Source organism: Notolepis coatsorum (genome assembly GCF_963971535.1).
Source record: "Notolepis coatsorum genome assembly, chromosome: 3".
Classification (NCBI taxonomy): domain Eukaryota; kingdom Metazoa; phylum Chordata; class Actinopteri; order Aulopiformes; family Paralepididae; genus Notolepis; species Notolepis coatsorum.
In genome coordinates this window covers 80,823,731-80,841,404 of record NC_140167.1, presented here as the reverse complement: position 1 = coordinate 80,841,404, position 17,674 = coordinate 80,823,731, and the positions used below count along the sequence as shown (strand labels likewise).

General features: G+C 41.3%; 1 protein-coding gene across 1 annotated transcript in view; it reads right to left on the bottom strand.

The window, feature by feature from the left end:
- The window catches only part of lrrc7 (leucine rich repeat containing 7), a gene marked incomplete at both ends in the record, with an annotated part of 328,845 nt that overhangs the window by 113,981 nt on the left and 197,190 nt on the right, over positions 1-17,674 (bottom strand). The window contains 3 exon segments of the mRNA XM_084311260.1: positions 2,229-2,344; positions 3,917-4,046; positions 11,529-11,601. Of these exon segments, the coding sequence (XP_084167386.1) occupies positions 2,229-2,344; positions 3,917-4,046; positions 11,529-11,601 (319 nt within the window).

Here is a 17,674-nt window from a genome sequence, read left to right as displayed (position 1 = left end):
AGTTACAACAATATACAGTATAGTGTAGAAATGGTGAGGTATTGCTTAGCTTGTGGTGCCACCTTGTGGTGGTGAGGTGCAATGAGGTATGAGATGATGTGCAAATCTCATCAATAAATATAAAGTGTGTTAAGTATCTAAAGTGGGTAAAGTGGGTGCTACAGTGAGTTGTTTGTTTAAAGTGAGTGTGTGCGTGTGGATGTGTGTGCTGTGAGTGCATTTGATGGTTTGTTACATAGTGTTATTGTCATTGAGCATCCTGATGGCCTGGGGATAGAAGCTCCTTCTGAGTCTCTCTGTGCTTGCCATGAGACTCCGGTATCGCTTGCCTGACCGCAGCAGTTCAAAGAGGCAGTTGTTTGGGTGGCTGGGGTCTTTGATTATTCTCTTAACCTTACCCATGCAGCGCTTGTTGTAAATGTCTTGGAGAGTGGGAAGCCCACCTCCAATTGTGCGTTCGGCTGAACGGGCCACTCTCTGTAGTCTGCTACGGTCTTGTGCGGTGCTATTCCCAAACCAGGAGGTGATATTGCCAGTCAGGATGCTCTCTATTGTGCATATAGTGTTATATATACTGTATATATAGAGAGATAGAGATAGAGAGATAGAGAGATACACATATAGTGTTATATATAGAGAGAGATAGAGACACAGATAGTGTTATATATACTGGATATATAGAGAGATAGAGAGACACAGATAGTGTTATATATAGAGAGAGAGATAGAGAGACACAGATAGTGTTATATATATATATAGAGAGAGATAGAGAGACACAGATAGTGTTATATATATAGAGATAGAGAGACACAGATAGTGTTATATATAGAGAGAGAGAGATAGAGAGACACAGATAGTGTTACATATATATAGAGAGAGATAGAGAGACACAGATAGTGTTATATATATAGAGAGAGAGATAGAGAGACACAGATAGTGTTATATATATATAGAGAGAGAGATAGAGAGACACAGATAGTGTTATATATATAGAGAGAGAGATAGAGAGACACAAATAGTGTTATATATATATATATATATAGAGAGAGAGAGACAGATAGTGTTATATATGTAGAGGAGCGATAGAGAGACACAGATAGTGTTATATATGTAGAGGAGAGATAGAGAGACACAGTGTTATATGGAGCTCCTTCCACCCACACACCTTCACACAAGAGCCTGTAGATCATGTATCCATAGCAACATACTCACCCGTCACCATGGCGACAGCAAGCAGACAATACAACATTAAACTAGAGTGACCGCTAACAGAGCATGCAAGTGTGCACGTGTGTAAATGTGTGTGTATGTGTATGTGTGTGTGTGTGTGTATGTATGTAAAAAATAAATTAAAAAAATCTAACCCTAACTAACCTTATTGTCATGCACTTGTCCTAATAAACTAACCTACACTGTAGCACTCAACACTTTGATGACCATTGTTACTCAGCTGATAGAGTTGTACCCTTCCTGATGACTTGTCGTACAGAACTTGTAAGTCATGGGTATGTGTGTATACAGTATGTGTGTGTGTACGTGTATGTGTGTGTGTATGTATGTGTATGTGTTTATGCGTGTGTGTGTGTGTGTGTGTGTGTGTGTGTGATTTCATCGTGAAGATATAATCTATTTCCTGATGATTTCATCGTGAAGGTATAATGTATTTCCTGATGATTTCGTTGTGAAGGTATAAGGTATTTCCTGATGATTTCATCGTGAAGGTATAATGTATTTCCTGATGATTTTGTCGTGAAGGCATAATGTATTTCCTGATGATTTCGTTGTGAAGGTATAATGTATTTCCTGATGATTTCATTGTGAAGGTATACAAGGTATAATGTATTTCCTGATGATTTCACCGTGAATGTATAATCTATTTCCTGATGATTTCACTGTGAAGGTAAATCTATTTCCTGATGATTTCATTGTGAAGGTATGTATTTCCTGATGACAACGGCTCGTTCCCTACAGGGAGTTTACTGCATCAAGAAGGCAGGGAGTTTACTGCATCAAGAAGGCAGTTACATCTCTATGTGTGTGTGTGTGTGTGTGTGTGTGTGTGTGTGTGTGTGTGTGTGTGTGTGTGTGTGTGTGTGTGTGTGTGTGTGCGTGTGTGTGTGTGTGCGTGTGTGTGTGTGTGTGTGTGTGTGTGTGTGTGTGTGTGTGTGTGTGTGTATGTATGTATGTGTGTATGTGTGTGTATGAATGTGTATGTGTGTGTGTCGTACCTGTTGTCACTCAGGTTCAGGACTCTCAGCTTGGTCATCTGTCCGATCTCGTCAGGGAGGAACTCCAGCTTGTTGGAACGAAGTGACATCACTGTCACGTTCCTACAGTTACCGATCTGACACACACACACACACACACACACACAGACGCGCGCGCGCACACACACACACACGCATGCACGCACGCACGCACACACACACACACACACACACACACACACACACACACACACACACACACACACACACACACACACACACACACACACACACACACACACACACACACACACACACACACACACACACACACACACACACACACACACACACACACACACACACACACACACACACACACACACACACACACACACACATACAAACAAACCATTAGGTTGTAGTAGAATACAGACTATATCTGTGATGAATAGTATTATACTACATGGTAGGTAGCAGGGCTCGGCTGTGCGAGTGTTTCACTTACATTTGTGACAAAAAATACAAGCTGACAGTAAAGATGATGTCCTACAAGCTGACAGTAAAGAAGACGTCCTACAAGCTGACAGTAAAGAAGACGTCCTACAAGCTGACAGTAAATATGACATCCTACAAGCTGACAGTAAAGATGACGTCCTACAAGCTGACAGTAAAGATGACGTCCTACAAGCTGACAGTAAAGATGATGTCCTACAAGCTGACAGTAAAGAAGACGTCCTACAAGCTGACAGTAAATATGACATCCTACAAGCTGACAGTAAAGATGACGTCCTACAAGCTGACAGTAAAGATGATGTCCTACAAGCTGACAGTAAAGAAGATAAAGATAAGAGATAAGATAAGATGATTTATTTATTGGTAAAGGATTTGCACTACAACCCATACCTCAGTACACCTTACTGTAAATTGTACCTAAATTGTACCTCATCCCATTTTTGCTTTGCACTATATAGTATATTGTATATTAGTATATTGCATAGTATATTGTATATTGTATGGTAACTCAGTTACTTCTATTCTGCATTGAACATTGTACATATGTATATACTGAACACTGTGTCTACGTACGTGACTTCTATTTTTTACTTCTATTTTTACATGCTATACTATTTTATTTCACACTTATCTTTTGTCTAGCACAGTCTCTGGAAAAAAGAAGCATTTTGTATAAAAGTATTCTGTACTTCTGTATGACAACTATTAAAGAAACTTGAACTTGAAACTTGAACTTGATCCTTTATTAATCCCCTTGGGAAAATTCAGGTGTCAAAGCAGCATGGGGGAGGCGGGGGGATACAGAGCTTCACAGTCCAGTATCTATATACACTATAGATACAATATATAAATACAAATACAATATAAAAAGTACAAAAAAAACAAGATAGTCCAGTGAGTGAGTGCACGTGGATATGAGTTCTCACGTCCCGAGTTCTGACAGAGATAGTTATCTTGACCTAGAGGGGGTGGGAGGGGTTCTCCAGGATGGCTTCTAGCTTTTGTGTGTGAGTGTGTGTGTGTGTGTGTGTGTGTGTGTGTGAGTGTGTGTGTGTGTGTGTGTGTGTGTGTGTGTGTGTGTGTGTGTGTGTGTGTGTGTGTGTGTGTGTGTGTGTGTGTGTGTGTGTGTGTGTGTGTGTGTGTGTGTGTGTGTGTGGCGTGTGTGCGTGCGTGCGTGCGTGCGTGCGTGGTACCTCTCTAGGGAGCTCAGAAAGGAAGTTCTCATCAGCAGCAAAGGTTCTCAGGTTGTGAAGATACCCCATGGTGGCAGGAAGAGACTCCAGCTCATTACAACTACAATCCAACTCCTCTAAGAGAGACAGACTGACACACAGAAAGAGAGACACAGAGAGAGAGAGAGAGAGAGAGAGAGAGAGAGAGAGAGAGAGAGAGAGAGAGAGAGAGAGAGAGAGAGAATTATTCTTCACACCATTTCATATCTCCTTTTTCTCGAGCTGCCTCTCTTAGTTGATTAATTGATTGGTTTGGTCTTAGTCGACCAAGACTGATAACATTCAGCCACAAGATGTCTCAATAAAGCGCCAGCTTTTATATAATCAATATATAAATGCACCATTTACCAATCAATATTTTCTTTGGGGGGGGGGGGGGGGGGGGGGGAGAAGTGACATTACTGAATAAACAAACTGTCCACTAAGGGGCACTATGTCCCTAGAACAACGTTAGAAGCTTCAGAAAACGACCTGAAAAGTGACTATTTCACTGTTGTTGTTGTTGTTGTTGTTGTTGTTGTTGTTGTTGTTGTTGTTGTTGTTGTTGTTGTTGTTGTTGTTGTTTACAAGCATAAGTATCATCTGGGCTTACATTTGGTTCACAGTGGGTTTTGTTTAGATTTATGACGGCATAAGATGTTTTGTAATAATGCTTTGTAACTAACCAGCTCTGCAGGTGTACACACATCGCCCTCCCACAAAACTGTGTAGTGCACCTTTAACACTTTAACTGCCGAAAACGCCGGAACTCGTCATTCCCCGCCATGCTCAAGTTGCCGAGGACGCCGTAACTCGTCTTTGATATCAATATTTCAAAAATCTGTGATCGAAATCATATTTCCGTTCCGGAGCCTTGACACACAGTGCTGATCTCCTCTCAACCCTCTAGCGGTTCAAGAGTGCCATCTGGTGGCCGATCGGCTGATCGAAACCGGATATCAACCTTTGAACCGGCAGGACTCACTCCATATGGGGTCCGGGCACTCGCTAATGTTAGAGAGACTCTGTCTTCACACAGTGAACATCGATCGGTGGAAATAACTCGAAAAAACAACATGATTTGGACGTATATACTATTATACAACCTGGAAATAGATCGGGCATTTCAACATCCCATAATCGAAAACTGTCTACTCCACGCTGATCGCCCAACGGCCCGAGGAGACTGGGGTGAGTTTTAGCGTGTAGTATTACCGTGTTCGATATAAACTGCTATGATGAACATATGACCCACATTAGATGAATGGTATAACGTTGCCCACGGAATTATAAACGCCCCCTCGCCCATCCGGTCAACATCAGATGACGTGTAGTAAATTCTAGAAGTACGTCCAGTTGACATTTTTTATCTCGCACAGATTCCTACCAAACTGTATTTGATCATCAATATAATGCATTTGGGGCTATAAATCACATTCTGGAGAAAGCTGCAGAAAGAGATGAAAACATACTTATACTTTAGACCATATTTTAGTATGAATATGTGAATGAAAAAGTTTAACGTTGCTACACCATGAACAATACATATAGGACATTGAATGGGCCCTAATAATGGCAATCTAGCAATAGAATTTAAAAAGTTATAGCCCTGCAAAGAAGGGGAACTTCTCCATGTTAAATAGAGCTGGCAAGGGATGGTATATCATGAATTTAACCTTAGGCAATCAAAGTGTTAATACGACCAGAAGCAGGCATCTATGTGCAGGGGGAGACGGGGCGGTTCACCCTCACCCGGCCTGCGTGCGTCCTATTCATCATGGAGGTCTCTCTCCAGTCATTCAGGATAATCCACAGTGGGCACAGTTTCATTAAGCACTCGTATGGAGGGTAGAAAATAGTCCCAGAGTCACTCCAGGAGAAAGAGCCTCTTAGCATTATGAAGACAGGTCTCTAGTGGACAGACCTCACCATGGAGACATGTCCTACATTCTACAGATCAACTAACATAGAAGCATCTGTAACGTAGCAACGCCTATAGGACAGGACACTGGAGCTAAGAGTTAGCTCTGACCAGCAGGAGCCAATAGATCCAAACAGCTGGGAGAGGAGGAAGTGCACACAGTGGGTGAGGAAGAGGAGGAGACAAAGGAGTTAAAGAAGAGAATAATAAGGAGGAGATGGAGGTGAGGGGGGAGATGAGGGGAAGAGGAGGAGATGAGGGGGGATGGATGAGAGGAAGGGCAGAGGAGAAGAGGAGAGGAGGGGAGGAGGAGGAGACGAGGGAAAGATGAGATGATGAGAAGATGAGAGGAGGAGAAGATGAGGAGAAGATGAGATGAGGGGAAGATGAGGATGAGGTGAGAGGAGGAGGTTTTATGTTTTGATGGGGCAGCATGTATTAACTAGTCTAGTGTAAACACACAGCAGGCTAACCTTCTACATTACCTGCACGTCACTGATAATGTTATCTTAGTCTGCTGTTATTAATACCACAACACCACCACAACTGCACCCATGTACAGTATGAGAGAGGAGAGTGGAGGAGAGGAGAGGAGATAAGATGAGAGGAGAGGAGAGGAGATAAGATGAGAGGAGAGGAGATGACAGGAGAGGAGAGGAGAGGAGAGGAGAGGAGAGGAGAGGAGAGGAGAGGAGAGGAGAGGAGAGGAGAGGAGAGGAGAGGAGAGGGTTCAATAACCATATTAGGGCTGACCTGGAGTCAGCATATAAAACCTTTGCTGTGTGCTAGCATGGCTTCTATATACAGTCTGAGTCCTGAGACAGTCGGAAGAGTAGACTTTATTTCTGCTGTTTATTCTTCGACTGTGTGAAGATGAATACGGCGTAAAAAAAGACTGAACTAATTGTAAACAGTCTGTCAGTTGAACAGCATTGCATTATGGGTACGTATTGGTCTCTGTGGTAAAACAATGACGCCAGCAGAAAACTGTCCAAATACTAAGAAGACACAGCTGGGACGAGTATAATGTGTACTGGAGCCATCTCAGTACAGAACCATCTCAGTACAGAACCATCCCAGGTCAGAACCATCTCAGTACAGAACCATCCCAGTACAGAACCATCCCAGTACAGAACCATCTCAGTACAGAACCATCTCAGTACAGAACCATCCCAGTACAGAACCATCTCAGTACAGAACCATCTCAGTACAGAACCATTCAATACAGAACCATTCAATACAGAACCATTCAATACAGAACCATCTCAATACAGAACCATCTCAATACAGAACCGTCTCAATACAGGACCATCTCAATACAGAACCGTTTCTAGAGATAGAGGGGTATGTTTTGGAACAGCTGTTCCAAAGTCAGGTAGTACACCTACCAGTAGGAGTACTACAATTATCCAGTAATACGTGACTTATATAAGTACAGTTATACAGACAGAAGTAACCATTATAGGCAGATACAACTGCACCTTTATAAACATATATATATATATGTGCTTATTATAAAATAATGCTTAATAACTGAAATACATATAACATTTTCAAAGTATGCTTAAAGAGATTGGGGTTGCAGTATATATATATATATATATATATATATATATATATATATATATATATATATATATATATATATATATATATATATATATATATATATATATATATATATAATAAATATATATATATATATGGGTAACTTGTATAAATGCAGTACTTATAGATATATGGGTAACTTATATAGATGCAGTGCTTATAGGTATGAGGGTAACTTGTACAAATGCAGTACTTATAGATATATGGGTAACTTATATAGATGCAGTGCTTATAGGTATACAGGTAGGTAATGTGTACAGATGCAGTACTTATCGGTATACAGGTAGGTAATGTGTACAGATGCAGTGCTTATAGGTATACAGGTAGGTAATGTGTACAGATGCAGTACTTATAGGTATACAGGTAGGTAATGTGTACAGATGCAGTACTTATAGGTATACAGGTAGGTAATGTGTACAGATGCAGTACTTATCGGTATACAGGTAGGTAACGTGTACAGATGCAGTACTTATAGGTATACAGGTAGGTAACGTGTACAGATGCAGTACTTATAGGTATACAGGTAGGTAACGTGTACAGATGCAGTACTTATAGGTATACAGGTAGGTAACGTGTACAGATGCAGTACTTATCGGTATACAGGTAGGTAACGTGTACAGATGCAGTACTTATAGGTATACAGGTAGGTAACGTGTACAGATGCAGTACTTATAGGTATACAGGTAGGTAATGTGTACAGATGCAGTACTTATAGGTATACAGGTAGGTAATGTGTACAGATGCAGTACTTATAGGTATACAGGTCAGGGTAATGTGTACAGATGCAGTACTGTACACATTATGCAGGTATACAGGGTAGGGGTTATTTGACCATAGGATCTACTGCTGCTTATGGAGGATCCGACCAGCGGTGTGTTCAGGCCAGAACGTTCAAGAGCATTCAGACAGATGTGGGCAGTGCAGATACACAACACCAGTACCAGGCTCAAACCGACACAGATACTAAGGACTGAATACAGTGAATACAGTTTAAATTGATGAAATGTAAACAACGTTTGGAGACAGCTGTCATGGTTGATCTGTTGGCTGTTGCCGTCTTCATCACTTTGATACACTGTAACGTTTCAAGCTAATGTTGACGGCAGAGACCAAGTCCTTCTCACTTCCTTTAATGTGGCATGTGAGCTACACAAGGCGCGGTATTGGCTGGCTTACTGCCTTGGGGCCCACTTTAGGAGAGCATGCAAAGTGGCCAAATGTGGCTATTTTCTTCTTGACCATAGAATTGTGTATTGTACTTGGTTAGCTTGGTTGTTTATCTTGTGTATTGTACTTGGTTAGCTTGGTTGTTTATCTTGTGTATTGTACTTGGTTAGCTTGGTTGTTTATCTTGTGTATTGTACTTGGTTAGCTTGGTTGTTTATATTGTGTATTGTACCTGGTTAGCTTGGTTGTTTATCTTGTGTATTGTACTTGGTTAGCTTGGTTGTTTATCTTGTGTATTGTACTTGGTTAGCTTGGTTGTTTATCTTGTGTATTGTACTTGGTTAGCTTGGTTGTTTATCTTGTGTATTGTACTTGGTTAGCTTGGTTGTTTATATTGTGTATTGTACTTGGTTAGCTTGGTTGTTTATCTTGTGTATTGTACTTGGTTAGCTTGGTTGTTTATCTTGTGTATTGCACGTGGTTAACTTGGTTGTTTATCTTGTGTATTGTACTTGGTTAGCTTGGTTGTTTATCTTGTGTATTGTACTTGGTTAGCTTGGTTGTTTATCTTGTGTATTGTACTTGGTTAGCTTGGTTGTTTATATTGTGCATTGTACTTGGTTAGCTTGGTTGTTTATCTTGTGTATTGTACTTGGTTAGCTTGGTTGTTTATATTGTGTATTGTACTTGGTTAGCTTGGTTGTTTATCTTGTGTATTGTACTTGGTTAGCTTGGTTGTTTATCTTGTGTATTGTACTTGGTTAGCTTGGTTGTTTATATTGTGTATTGTACTTGGTTAGCTTGGTTGTTTATCTTGTGTATTGTACTTGGTTAGCTTGGTTGTTTATATTGTGTATTGTACTTGGTTAGCTTGGTTGTTTATCTTGTGTACATTGTACTTGGTTAGCTTGGTTGTTTATCTTGTGTATTGTACTTTTTTAGCTTGGTTGTATTGTACTTGGTTAGCTTGGTTGTTTATCTTGTGTATTGTACTTGGTTAGCTTGGTTGTGTATCTTGTGTATTGCACGTGTTTAGCTTGGTTGTTTATCTTGTGTATTGTACTTGGTTAGCTTGGTTGTTTATCTTGTGTATTGTACTTGGTTAGCTTGGTTGTTTATCTTGTGTATTGTACTTGGTTAGCTTGGTTGTTTATATTGTGTATTGTACTTGGTTAGCTTGGTTGTTTATCTTGTGTATTGTACTTGGTTAGCTTGGTTGTTTATATTGTGTATTGTACTTGGTTAGCTTGGTTGTTTATATTGTGTATTGTACTTGGTTAGCTTGGTTGTTTATCTTGTCTACATTGTACTTGGTTAGCTTGGTTGTTTATCTTGTGTATTGTCCTTTTTTAGCTTGGTTGTTTATCTTGTGTATTGTACTTGGTTAGCTTGGTTGTTTATCTTGTGTATTGTACTTGGTTAGCTTGGTTGTTTATCTTGTGTATTGCATGTGGTTAGCTTGGTTGTTTATCTTGTGTATTGTACTTGGTTAGCTTGGTTGTTTATCTTGTGTATTGTACTTGGTTAGCTTGGTTGTTTATCTTGTGTATTGTACTTGGTTAGCTTGGTTGTTTATATTGTGTATTGTACTTGGTTAGCTTGGTTGTTTATCTTGTGTATTGTACTTGGTTAGCTTGGTTGTTTATATTGTGTATTGTACTTGGTTAGCTTGGTTGTTTATATTGTGTATTGTACTTGGTTAGCTTGGTTGTTTATCTTGTGTACATTGTACTTGGTTAGCTTGGTTGTTTATCTTGTGTATTGTACTTTTTTAGCTTGGTTGTTTATCTTGTGTATTGTACTTGGTTAGCTTGGTTGTTTATCTTGTGTATTGTACTTGGTTAGCTTGGTTGTTTATATTGTTTATTGTACTTGGTTAGCTTGGTTTTTTATCTTGTGTATTGTACTTGGCTAGCTTGGTTGTTTATCTTGTGTATTGTACTTGGTTAGCTTGGTTGTTTATCTTGTGTTTTGTACTTGGTTCGCTTGGTTGTTTATCTTGTGTATTGTACTTTGTTAGCTTGGTTGTTTATCTTGTGTATTGTACTTGGTTAGCTTGGTTGTTTATCTTGTGTATTGTACTTGGTTAGCTTGGTTAAATATTGTGTATTGTACTTGGTTAGCTTAGTTGTTTATCTTGTGTATTGTACTTGGTTAGCTTGGTTGTTTATCTTGTGTATTGTACTTGGTTAGCTTGGTTGTTTATTTTGTGTATTGTACTTGGTTAGCTTGGTTTTTTATCTTGTGTATTGTACTTGGTTAGCTTGGTTGTTTATCTTGTGTATTGTACTTGGTTAGCTTGGTTGTTTATCTTGTGTATTGTACTTGGTTAGCTTGGTTGTTTATCTTGTGTATCGTGCACCAGGCCCGTGTTTCTATCTGCAACGTTGTTGAGCGTTTGTTGCTCTGAACACACCCCTGGATCCAGCCGGCTAATGTTACTCACCCCTGTTTGGCTTTCGGACTAACGCCATGGCAACGCAGCAAACAACAACAACACACACAGAACCCACCAATCACCAGGCAGAAAAATAACACGATGATCAATGACATTAAAGCAACAGCCCACCGATGATGACATAAACATCAGAACCCACCAATCATGAAGAGGTACACATACTGTGGGTGGAGCTTAGATCAGAACGGATCTGATGACATCACGACATTTCTAACCTTCTGACTGGTTGGATGGTTTTATGTTGATGAAATAATTGGAAAAATACGTCACACAGCCTCATTACTGTAACAGAAACTGACCTGTGTCTCATTATTGTAACATAAACTGACCTCTGTGTCTCATTACTGTGTGTGTGTGTGTGTGTGTGTGTGTGTGTGTGTGTGTGTGTGTGTGTGTGTGTGTGTGTGTGTGTGTGTGTGTGTGTGTGTGTGTGTGTGTACCTCCCGATGGTGTTTGGTAGTGAGGTCAGCTGGTTGTCGTCCACCTTCAGAGTAGTCAGCTTCTTTAACATTCCTTTAAAACACACACACACACACACACACACACACACAGTCAAGATCACGTTTTCAGTCTGTTCACCTCATTCCAGTAGTTTTTATTACAGTAAAATGGGATTGTCCAAAAAAGAAAATAATAATAACGATAATAATAATATAAATATACAGTACACAGGATATATACTTGGCGTCACAGTATCAATATAATATCGGCACCACTTATGTGTTCAGATCTGGGCCTAGTTAACCAGCCAGGGCCCCGTTCCCCGTACCTGGATAACTGAGTTAGCCGGATAACTTTCGGTTAAGTCTGACTTAAGCCGGACTTTCCGGCTCCCCGTACCTGGATTGTCCAAATCACCATGACAACAGATCCAAAAGTTTGAGCCTGGTCGAAAGCAGGGTTTAAGTTCAAGTTAGCCGGATGAAGCACAGCCACGCCCCCGCAAAGAAAGTGACAGCGCGTTTCCTGAAATTATTCCCACAGTCTAGGATCTGCTTTATACCATTCTGAATTACGTTTTTGTGCTCCATTCTTCCAGAGGGGGCTTTTGAAATGTAAAATAGACCCAAAATGCTGATACTAAATTCACTTTGTCCTAAATAATGCACGTTATATATACCGTGGCGCTCGCTCGGTGCGATGTACACATTATGTGGTTATTCTAACAACGCGCAGCATTGCAAATGTGAATCCCGCGGGGATATTTTTAATGATTGAAACCTATCGCTCGTTTGGCTCTGATTCCTTTCATATTCTCCGCTGTGGATGTTTAATGGAGCGCCTGGATTGTGTTTCATTCAAGCATAAAATTGAAGTGTCTATGCGTGGATTGTGGATCTTGTCTCGTTCATTAATGTATAAACAATGAATTTATCCCATCTGGCACAGTGGCTCAGCGGTAGTGCTCAATCCTGGCAACCCAGCGACCGGTGTTCGAAACCCCGTGTTTCCAATATAATTTTTTGGAATATAATATTAATGATTATACGCCAAAGTAGCCTAGTTTCAAGTTAAAATATTATAAATCTACATGCATTGAGGATGTCATTCTTTATATAGCTCTCAACGTGCACCAAATTGAATTATTCCTACATCGCAAAAAGAAGGGGAAGACTAGGTTTCAAACCCCGGTCGTCTGCGTGAAAGTCAAAAGAAGAACCCGTTACACCACAGTGGAGATAAGTAAAAGATCGACTATACATCAATCAATGGGAAGAGAGCCGTATCGTTATTTTGTATAACAGTTTAACTAATTATTTTCGCTAGCAAGATCTCATTTGATTATTCAATCCAGCAGGCAAGTTTAAAGAAATATAATCTGATTGATTGAGGTAATGAGGGACTTAAAATTAGCCTATAGATAACGCATTTAACTTGTCGGCGAGGCGATTGAGCCGTACTGCAATATGTTACTAAAGTTTTAAATCAATTAATCAATCAATGCCGCTAGAGAATCAGGATCTCTGCTCTCGACACTTGCTGCCTTCTCGGCTGAGGCGGGCACGCGCACTTATCCTGGGTCTCAAGTCTGGCTTGAGTTAACGAGACTGAATCCACCTTCGAGGAACAGGAAAATACCGGCTTCAAACATCGGGTTAACTGAATCTGGATAATGACATCTTGATCGACTTAGTTGAACCAGGTACGGGGAACGGGGCCCAGCTATCTCTTGTCATGCTAGCTTCCTGCCTGTGAGCAAAATGTTTGAAGGTATAATGTATTTCCTGATGATTTCATCGTGAATGTACTGTATGATGTATTTCCTGATGATTTCATCTTGAAGGTATAATGCATTTCCTCATGATTTCATCGTGAAGGTATAATGTATTTCCTGATGATTTCATCGTGAAGATATAATCTATTTCCTGATGATTTCATCGTGAAGGTATAATGTATTTCCTGATGATTTCGTTGTGAAGGTATAAGGTATTTCCTGATGATTTCATCGTGAAGGTATAATGTATTTCCTGATGATTTTGTCGTGAAGGCATAATGTATTTCCTGATGATTTCGTTGTGAAGGTATAATGTATTTCCTGATGATTTCATTGTGAAGGTATACAAGGTATAATGTATTTCCTGATGATTTCACCGTGAATGTATAATCTATTTCCTGATGATTTCACTGTGAAGGTAAATCTATTTCCTGATGATTTCATTGTGAAGGTATGTATTTCCTGATGACAACGGCTCGTTCCCTACAGGGAGTTTACTGCATCAAGAAGGCAGGGAGTTTACTGCATCAAGAAGGCAGTTACATCTCTATGTGTGCGTGTGTGTGTGTGTGTGTGTGTGTGTGTGTGTGTGTGTGTGTGTGTGTGTGAATGAATGAATGAATGAATGAATGAATGAATGAATGAATGAAAACTTTATTTAACAGATTGCAGAATGGGTACAATACAGTACGGCTCAATACATACAATTGTTAAGGGGATGCAGACCTGAGAAAGACGTTTGTCTTGTTTCCATCAGGGTCCCCCATTTTCAATTCATATAGACATTTATGACATACATAACATACATGACATTTATGGCATAGGGACATATAGGTATTTAGTACTGATACATTTGTGACATAGGCGGTATTCAAATATACAGTACTGTTACCCCTAGATCCTGACAGAGTATATACATATGATGGGGAGGGGACTGTACATTAGGAGGTGGTGGGGGTTTTGGGCATTTACGGTGGCCAGTTTCGAATTGCAGCCTCCCGTAGGTGCTCTTTAAGGGCGGTTTTGAATGTGGGCAGGGATTCACATTCCTTTACAGCTTTGGGTAGGGCGTTCCACATTGTTGTGGCATAATTGCGAAACGTGTTTAGTCCCTTGTTTGAGCCGAATCTGGGTTTAACATGATTTGTTGAGCTTCCTCTGGTGTAGTGGTTGTGGTATTCACTGACCTTTGGGAAGTATTTTGACATGTACATGGGCACCCCGGTCGTATAGTGTATCTTGTAGACCAGGCCCATTGCAAGTTGCTGTACTCTGTCGTCTACTCTAAGCCATCCTAGGTTGGCAAAGTGGGCAGGGGTGAGGTGGGTTCTGGGGTTCAGGTCAAGTAGTAGTCTGACCAGTTTGTTTTGTGATGTTTGTAATTTTGTTTTAAGCGCCTTTGAGGTGCTTTGGTACCATGAGGTGCACGCATAGTCATAGTACCCTTGAATGAGTGCTCCTGCCAGAGTCCTCAGGGTATTCTTGTTTACCAGAGAGGAGATCCGGTACAAGAATCTAGTTCGTTGGTTGACTTTTTTTATTACATTGGATGCCATTTTGTCACAGGAAAGATTTGCCTCTAGGATGGAACCCAGGTAGGTAATTTCGTCTTTCCTTGTGACAATATTGTCACCCACTGTAACTGAGAAGCCGTCGGTCTTGCTGAGTTTGTTATTTGAACCGAAGAGAATGGACTCTGTTTTGCCCATGTGTAATGATAGTTTGTTATCAGCGAGCCATATGCAGATTTTGCCTAGTTCCGTGCTGAGGGTTTTTTCAACCTGCAATTTGTTCTTGTCAGAGACCAGCAGGGCTGAGTCGTCCGCCACAGGAACAAGTTGCAGTCACAGGCTGACGACATGTCATTTGCATAAATTAGGAAGAGTAGCGGTCCTAGTATGCTTCCTTGTGGAACACCACAGCTCACTGTGAGGGGGGGGGATAGAGTACCGTTTACCTCTACCATCTGTTCTCTCCCCTCCAGGTAGGATTGCATCCAGCTCACTGATAGGCTATCAAAACCAATTGCTTTTAGCTTGTCCATTAGAATGGAGTGATTGACAGTGTCGAAGGCCTTTTGTAGGTCCAGCATGACCATGCCGCAGTATTTGCCAGCGTCCACCTCTTGTTTGATGTGGTCGTTCAAATAGAGGAGGCATGTGTCAGTGGAGTGGGACGTTCTGAAGCCAGATTGGAATTCGTAGATTAGGTTTTTTTCCGCCAGGTACTTTTCGACCTGTTCGTAGACTATTTTCTCCATGACTTTCGAGATGGAGGTAAGAATAGAAACAGGGCGGTAGTTGCCTGGGTCTAATTTGCTGACCTTTTTGTGTAGAGGGGTCACTCTCGCAATTTTGAAGTCCTTGGGGACGTGCCCCTGTTTTATAGAGAGGTTTATTATGTGTGTGATGACTGGGGTGATGGCGGCTGCTGCGTCTCTGAGGAATTTGGAGGGGATGTTGTCATGGCCAGTGGCCTTGTTAGGTTGGAGGGCGCTCAATTTTTTGAGTACCTCATCGGTTGTTACCATTTCAAGTTTGAAGTCGTCTTTGTGGACCCCTAGGTTTTTGTAGTATGCTACTATGTGTTCTACCCCATAATGCCCTGAGTGGGAGGGTAGTTTGTTTACCAGTGTTGTGGCTATGTTTGTGAAGAATATGTTTAAGTAATTGGCTACATCCAGCTTGTCTGTGATGAGCGTGTTGTCCGTCTTTATGTTTATGTTTGAGAATCTGGTTTTAAGTTTTTTACTGCAGCCTAGTTGATTATTGAGTCATTTCCAAAGTTCGCGGGGTTTGTTTTTGTTTTCCTCAGTTTTGTCGTTGATGAAATTTCTTTTTGCGGTTCTGATCATGGTGTTTACGTCATTTCTTAGTCTGTTTCTTTGGATTTTTAGTTCAACCACGTGGGCTTGGAGTTCACTGTTTGAGCTTTTGGAAAGCTTTGTCTGACTTTTATGAAGTTCAGAGCATTTTTTGTCTCTGGGTTTCATAGCGGCCAGTATTTCAGTGTGCATCCATGCCTCAGCGCGATTTTTAACCCTGGTGGTTCTTATCGGTGCCATGTTGTTGAGTATTGCTGTGAATTTGGTTTTGAATCCAAGCCATGTTTCTTCAACCTGTGTACCACTGAGCTCATCTGACCAGTCCAAGCTCCCCAGTTCTAGGTTAAAGGCCTCTCTAGAGTAAGTTTTGAGGTCTCTAGATGTGACTGTTTTGTGACAGCCGGCCTTCTGTTTTAGCTTTTTGCGGGTACAGAAAATCATATAATGATCACTTAACCCGCATGCTATCACCCCTTTACTGGAGATCATGGACTTGTCAGAGGTCAAAATGAGGTCAATGGTGGTTTGTGTCGAATCGCATACCCTTGTGGGTTGTGTGATTAGCTGGCTGAAACCGTGCAGGTCAGAAAATCTACTGAAGGCCTTGAAGACGGGTGCTGATTTACGCAGCATATCCGTGTTCCAGTCCCCAATAAGAATTTTTTCTACCCCCTCCACCCCAGCTAAACACCCATCAAGTGTGTCATAAAACCCACTCTGTTCTGGTGGTCTATAGATTGTGCCTACTAGTACCGGTTTCGCCCTGTCTAATAAGATTTCAATCCAAACAGTTTCAATTTCATCATGGTTAAGGTCAGTACGGTTGATGTATTTGGTATCCTTGTGTATATACACACAGACGCCACCTCCATACTGGTTCCTATCCCTCCTGACTATTGAGTAGTTTTCAATTTCAATCTCTGGATCCTGTACAGATGAGTCTAATTTTGTTTCTGTGAAACACAATATGTTAGCCTTACCGTTTAAAAACAACTGTTTGATTTCAGCCAGTTTCGGTCTCAGGCTATTTGTATTCAGATGAAATATGTGAAGTCCATTTTTGCTTGTAATAAGTTTGATGTCGTCACAGTTGAGGTAACTCTGTTCAATTGTGTCCTGTCCTGTGGTGGGGGGAGGGGGGGCGTTGTTGCTGTTTGTGCCGTGGGTGGGGAGGGGGGGAGGGGTGATGCTTTGTCCTTTGCTGGTGTCTGTATTCCTTTGTGTGAAAGCCCGCGATGTGGGGGGGGGGGCTGGTTGATTACAGATATGTCTGATTGTACTCCATTGTGGGGGAGGGGGGGTGCCTTTTGTCCTGGCCTCGGCCCGGGTAGACTTGCTGGCATGGCGGCCTTGGCGGGGCCAGCCAAGCTAACCGTCGGGTCCTTGGTGGTCTCGATGTCCCGCGCCGCTCTCCCTTTAGCCACTCGCCGAGTCCGCTGGGGCTTCTGTGAGGGTATGTCGCCGCTTGCTGGTCGGCTGGTGCAACTGCTGGCTGAAGCGTCAATTGCGTGGATGCTGTTGATCTCCGGCGCCGGTGTGAGGAGCGA